The sequence below is a fragment of the Heteronotia binoei genome, chromosome 1 (assembly GCF_032191835.1).
Source record: "Heteronotia binoei isolate CCM8104 ecotype False Entrance Well chromosome 1, APGP_CSIRO_Hbin_v1, whole genome shotgun sequence".
Classification (NCBI taxonomy): Eukaryota; Metazoa; Chordata; class Lepidosauria; order Squamata; family Gekkonidae; genus Heteronotia; species Heteronotia binoei.
In genome coordinates, this window is record NC_083223.1 from 76,109,881 (window position 1) to 76,116,964 (window position 7,084).

The 7,084-nt window shown below is 44.8% G+C and overlaps 1 protein-coding gene across 1 annotated transcript; it reads right to left on the reverse strand.

Annotated features, from left to right (window-relative positions):
- Nucleotides 1-893: 893 nt before the first annotated feature.
- On the reverse strand, nucleotides 894-6,546 carry HTR1B (5-hydroxytryptamine receptor 1B). Its single transcript, XM_060236277.1, has 2 exons — nucleotides 4,578-6,546; nucleotides 894-2,645 (listed from the first exon to the last, which is right to left on the reverse strand). The coding sequence occupies exon 1, from the start codon at nucleotides 5,803-5,805 to the stop codon at nucleotides 4,651-4,653; it is 1,155 nt and encodes a 384-aa protein (XP_060092260.1). The 5' UTR covers nucleotides 5,806-6,546; the 3' UTR covers nucleotides 894-2,645; nucleotides 4,578-4,650.
- Between the last annotated feature and the right edge of the window lie 538 nt (nucleotides 6,547-7,084).

The window sequence follows — 7,084 nt, forward strand, 5'->3', positions numbered from 1 at the left end:
CCCTCCAGCTGCCTTCACCTCCCTTGCGTGCTCCGCCAGCGGCATTGCCATGGCAACCGTCTCTCTCATGGCAAGCTACGCCTCTCCCCTCCCCACGCTCCAGCATACCGAAGTCCTCAGGAAGACTACTAGCGGCACGGCAGCTACACTGCGGCCAGCCACCCCTTATCTCTGGATTGGGCTGCCATCAGGAATACTTTTATCTGGGCTGAGGCTGTTATATCAATGTTGAGATTTAGATAACAAGAATGCCTACTACTCAAAATTATAAATGTATTATTATTTGGGTGACTCTCAGTGCTAGGAGGTTGCCCACCACCATGCCTGCAAAAATCAAAACAGTAACACAGTAGCAAACCAGTAGAAAACTTGAGTGCACAAGGAATGAACATCTCAAATTTTCATCTGGCAGGCCAGAGCAGTAAATGTCAATGTTGTTTAAGAAATTCTCACACTGAGCAAAACCTGGTATTTAAGTAAGTAGAAGTCAGGAAGAAAAAAAAAGCCTTATCATAGTTGTCAATAAACCTGAAGATGATTTTCAGTGAAGCTCTGTGAGAACAATTCTTCTTATATGTAATTAAGGCATTTTTTATTCTTAGTAATAAAATACTCTTTTGTTAAATGTTGGTCTTAATTTGTTTCAGCTATCTCTCACACTGAACATAATAAAATCAAAGTCACGTTCTAAATAGAGCATTGCTCAAGACTCAAAATCTCCCTCAAACACACACATACACAGAGCACACAAAACCTGATTGATCACTGCTGAAATAACCAGCTTTTTTCTCATTGACTCATCACCAACAAATAACTCTTGCTTAAACAGAAAATATGGTGAAAAAAGTTAACCAGTAAATATCCCCATCATTAGTGACACAATTTCCATCAAATACTCTCAAGAACACAGTAAAGCTTTTTTTATTGGTTGATTTTCAGTTACATTTAGGAGGAACACTCAAAATGCAATCCTATCAAAGCAGATGGAACATGTTCTGAATTTTAATTTTGACTGCTGGGCTTACATAGAGATTACATACCTAACCTTAGAAAAATAATGAGTAAAAATATATAAGGGTGCAGGATCAAACTTCAGTAACATCAGTTTATTCCAATTTTGTTAAAAGTTTACTTCGCAGATGATGTGGCAGAGGAAAAACCCCTTCATTAGTATTCTACAGCATCAGAACACAAAACAGAACAGGCATTTCCAATGGTGCTGGATTCCTCAGTGTCTGGTGAGGTAAGGATGTGTGGCTGATGCCAATATGGGAAAAAACCCTATATGGTCACAACATTAAATGGCTCTTTTTATTCCATGTTCTTTGATTGGGGGGGAGGCATGGGTATGATGTTCATGTTTCTCCTCTTATGTTCCCAAAGTAGGAGTGCAAAGTGCTTCATTTTTGGAGGAAACTGTAGTGCAAGCAGTACCAATTATTCAGAAATGGACCATCCATTGCATACTTTGCCGCAAACTCAGCCATGTGCGCAAGTGTAGTTGTCTACTATCTAGATCTCATTGCTCCAGCATTTGTCATTCTGTAACATAAGTATATATATTTTTGAATGCACCTGTGCTTTTCTCAGACAGTCAACTTGGTGAAGTCATACCACTTAGCATATAGTTATTTTAAGTGCACTGATTTTCATTTCTGCCCTTCAGAGTGAGATTAGCAACTCTTTCAAGTAAAAGGGATAAAAATTAAACAGACATGATAATACACAGACATGAACATCTGAATGTTGTCTATACATCCATACAGATTGGGGGGGGGGGGGATAAAAATGAAGCCTGCAAAATCAATAAAGTATTTGCTATCCATTTCCTTTTCAAATGAAAAGGCAATTGTTTTAAACAAGGTATGCCATAACAACCCCACTTGAAAAAACAACCAAGTTTCCATTTTGGTTTAGTTCTTGGATCAGAATGTTTGTTCATGCTTATCGTTTCACCTTCCTGTCCCTCCCCTCAGTTTGCAACTCTTGCCTTTACCCATCAAAATGTAGATAGGTTCCTATTCCAAGGAGCATACCACTTTTCACTCTATGTAAACCATTTTGTAAAGCACCATATTCATTAATGGTATTGTACAAAGTATAGTAACACAATTCTCAACCACTCTGTTGAAGTTTTTACTTCTATGAGAAAAAGTCAGTGGAACTCCATGTTGGATAGTGAGCTAGAGTACAGAGTAGGAGAAATAAGGAGATCCTCTGTTCCTATTGGTCTCCTTTGCCTTTACTACTATCAGATATGGTAATATTATTTAATGGTGTAGTGTAAGACATTCAGTTTACTGTTCTATGTTTACCGTCATGGGAAATATCATTCGGATTTTCTACCTAGTTACTCCTACCTATTGCCTCTGTTAGGCTAAACAAATAATTTCTAATCTAGTGCCAGGTGGGTCAACACTGGTAGAAAATTCTACACTCTGGAATCTTATGATTTTTTCCCCCAGACAAAACAAACCTCACAATCTCTCTGTTATTGCATCTGATATTTATGACTAGAACAGCATCTTAGTGAGTCACTCTACTGAGTTTGTGGCAGACCGATCTGGTGGCACTAATGTTTCTGCAGCATCATGGACATTAGATAAGAGATGGGACAGAAAGCAAATGTCTGCAACAACTCGATTCTGCAGACAAAAAGGGGGAAAGATTAATAGAATAACTGAATATTTGACATTAGTATTTTGCAGACAAATTTTAAAAAGCATTAAAGTTTACCACAGTTGTAAAGCTTTATCACAATACAATTCACGCTCTCCAACAAACTTTCCACTTCTAAAGCTTCCTTTTATTTTTAGCTTTGGTCCCATCTATAGCAAATAATAGACGAAAGTATTAAAAGTGAGTATTTTGAAATGCAAAAAGATGTGGCTTAGGTTCAAGCAGTGAGAAAGGCAGGGTTGAAGCTACTCTTAAATGTGAGATCAGAACCAAAGCCTAGTGCAGAGAAAATGAAAGGCTTTATTTCAAAAGGTGTCTGGGATTAGGGCCTTCTTGTACAGTCAAACCAATTGTAAGAAGAATGTTGCTTTCTAAAAAGTGCCAATGAGTGGAATCACCAGGCTTCCTTGCAAGTATGGCATAGTGCAGAATGTAAAAGGATTTGCAAAATGTGGGGTTGATCCTAGGAAGTGAATATTGTACAAAAACTGACTTTTTCATCACAGAATTTGCAAGGAGAAGGGAAGGACAAGTTTTACAGTTGTCTAAGTACTGATAATAGGGCTAACCTTAAGGCCTTAGCACACGAAAACCATATATGACACTTAAACATTTCCCCCAAATTTATCAAACTTATTGAGGAAGGTGGAGTGGGAAAAGAAATGAGGAATTATAGAAAATTGTATATATAATCGTTTATGACAGAGCATTTTTGAAAACCAGGATATGTCCCTGAAGGTGATTAATATGACACAGATTTTTAAAATGGAAAGTATCTGCATATGAAATCTGTGCAAGACAAAATTGCTGTCCTTTTAGAGAAGAAAATACTAAGACTCATTTGATGTATCTTTTTAGTCACAACAGTGGCAATTTATTCTTTGTTGATGCCAATCAAACATCAACTTTTCATTTCTAGGACAGACGTACAATATTGGCTTTTGGGCACAAACAGCTTTTAAGAGAGGAGGGAGAGAACAAGATTTGTATAACACCAACTATACTATATGCACCCTATATGTGAAATAACAGCAGATCAGAGTGAGTCACTTATTTAAATATGCAAAAATGTCAGGAACATACAGCGCAAAAGAATGGAGAGCAGCTTGCAAGCTTTGCACCAGAGTATGAGGGCAGACGTACGCACACATACACACACACATTCTTTGTTAGTTACAGTTTGACAAATTGTTAAACAGAAAAGGTGGCACACGTCTATACAAAAAAAATATATATCCCAAACAGGAATGAGTTGCTTTTCTCATGCTGATTTCATATTTGAGCGCCCCTTCCCTACTTGACCAACACCCATCAAACCCACTTATTATATATGTCAAGAGGCCATTATTATTAGACTATCAATGCCAATGCTTCCATGTCCCTACTCTGTAGAACTACTAAAGATTTGAGCAGCATGCACAATTCATTTATAGTCCACTCTGCATAGTCTTTAAAACAAACTAGTAGGGGGAAAAAAGGTGAGAAACATCAGCAAAGGGCTTTCAAAATACAGATGACTGAGAGGCAAAGATCTCCTAGCAGAGGAGCGTGGATGCCAAACTTTAGGTTCATGAGCAGTCACGCTGGATGGAGGACTCTCCAAAGGTGTTGTCTGAAAGCTTTCCAATTCCTACCACAGTGGCTCTATGAGGCATAATCCAGGAGACACAATAATGTTAAGGCCAAAACTACTTCCTTTTGCAACATTAGTGGGAGCGTAACAAGATGCAGCAGCATTTTTAAACCAAGGCTCAGAGAGACACTGCTTTAGAGCTACTTCCACTCTAAGAAAGAAGCTACGCAGTATTTGCATGGCTCTCGTCTGCACTGAGCTCCTCTTTACCATTACAGTATCGCTTTCCAGAGAGACAGTAACATGGTAAGAAGGATCCACCTACCTGCAGAAACAGATGCACAGAATGCAGTTAAGCCCCCTGCCCTGGCGAATTACACTTAACTGCATTCAAAAATTCAGCTTGTGCATCGAAACCGTATCAATTTATGAAATGCCTGTTTGAAGTCTTCATTGGACATGGTGTAGATAATGGGGTTGATCAACGAGTTAAGGTATCCCAACCAAGTGAAAAAGTCAAAGATGGCCATGTGAAACCAGCAAGCATCTTTACAAATAGGTAACACCAAAGTGATGATGAAGAAAGGTAGCCAGCATACAATGAAGGCTCCTAAAATAATCCCCAGAGTCTTGGTAGCTTTCCGTTCTCTAGCAGCTGTCAGCTTCTTTTTTTCCAGCAGGGCATCCGACACCTTCACTTTGACTTGATTCATATATACAGGAGATCCTGTTTCACTGGAAGCCTCTGAGGCTTTGCAGTTTATGGAAGTGACTGATGAAGTTGACCCAGGAGAATCAGTTATTAAGTGAGCTCGGGTTAACCTTTTGCCCATGTTCTTTGGTGTCTGTTTCAAAATTCGAGATCTGGCTTCCACATAAATCCTTCCATACAGGATGATCAGTAGCAAGGTGGGGAAATAGAAGGCTCCCACTGTGGAATAGATTGTATACAAGATGTGATCTGTGTTCACCACACAGTCGGCCACCTCGTCCGCTTTTGACTGGCGCCAGAATAAGGGGGGCATTGAAATGGAGATGGAGAAGACCCACACCAAAGCAATCATGCCAGCCGCCCTCTTAGGAGTCCTTTTGGTCGAGTATTCAACCGCATCAGTTATGGCCCAGTATCTGTCCAGAGCAATCACACACAAGTGGAGAATGGAAGCAGTGCAACAAGTGATATCCGAAGAGAGCCAGATATCACAGACTATCTGCCCCAAGGTCCATTTCCCAGTCACAGTGTACATGGTGCTGATTGGCATGACAAGGATGGACACCAGGAGGTCAGTGACAGCCAGAGAAGCTATGAGATAGTTGGCTGGTGTGTGGAGCTTTCGAGTCTGGTAGACAGTGGCGATGACAAAAGCATTGGACAGCATGGTGGCCAAAGTGATAAGGGCCAAGATGATGGTCAGGACAACCTTCCAGGAGAGAGGGGTGGCATCTTGGTAGGTGGCCACTTCTTCACTGCAGTTGTGAGAATGATAGGAGTCATTGGTATGGAACACGTTCAGGCTGTCCAGAGTTTCTTGGCAGGCTCTAGGCTGCTCCATCCCTCAACGGGCTGGCTCCAGGGGGCTGCCAGGCTCAGCAACCCCGGACGGGCGTCGCCCGGAGAGCGCGCCGCATCTCAAGAGCAGCCCGCGCGAAAGGGGCGCGCGGGGAGGGGTGGGGGCTGGACATGTGCGCCGCGCTCATCCAATGGGGACGCCTCCCGCGTCCCGACGGACCATGGCTCGCGCCGCCAACCACCCGCCCTTTGCCAAAACCAAGCCGGCACCTTAGCACGTGCGGACTTCCCGGCAAGGCGACCTGCAGCGGAAGCAGCCAATACGGTGGTCCAAGCGACGACGCATCTTCCCACTTTCCTCCCAAGGAGGCAGCCTCGCTGGAAGTTACAAGTCGCCGGCGGCGGCAGCTCCGCGAGCTCCTAGAGCAAAGTCTGCTTGAGGGGCTGCAGGGCGCGCCTCGCTTTCTGGGGAGGAGAAATCAGCGCGGCCGAGCTGGCGGGCTTTGGAGCCTCCGCCTTCCCTCGCGCAAGCAGCGGAGACGAGTAACTTTTGCAGCAGCCGGACCACTGGACTGCTCCCAGGTAGGCAGCCGCGCGACTGGAGAAGCGCGCGCGTGTCTCTCTGCACAACGTGCGGTCTAGGAGAGGCAAGCGAGGGAAGCGACTGCCCGGCGTGCGCCTCCTGCCAGGGCTATATATACCGCCCGCTCGGCTTCCACTCTGCTCTGCGCGAGCCCGAGGCGGCAACTCGTGGCGGCACTCTCCCTGCGCTGACTCCCGGCCCTCCGCCACCGCCCCGCCTCTGCCTGTCCCCGCGAGAATCCCGCTGGGTCCTAGCGCCTGCCCTCACGGAGCGCGCGCCTACCTGAGACTTTGGCCACCCGAGCCTGGGTTTCCCCTCCAGTCACCTCCCCCCCCCCACCCCCAGCCGCTTCCTTTCTTATTTCTTTGCGGCTTCTTCGTCGGCAGCTAAAAAAGAAACGAGAAAGGCCCGGGGAAGGCTTCTGTGTCACTTGCGGCTCAAAAATGGCAGGGGCAGAAATGCTGGGGATCAAAAGATGAGGCGGGGGGGGGGGGGGAGTGTTTGTTGTGTTGGTGCGAAGTGAATGGCTTTTCGCCCTCCTTGCGCCGCCCTCCAGTGATGCCGCCGGGCTTCGATAGAGCCCCGCTTGGTCTCATTGGCTCCAGCCGGGTCAGGTCCGAGGAGAATGAAGTGACGCGCGGGGTCGCCTGGCGCTTGCCCTCCTTTTCGTCGCTGCTGCTGCTGCTTTTGTCCCGGGAGGCTCGAAGCTCAATAGTGCCGCGATTCTCCGGAGCGAAGG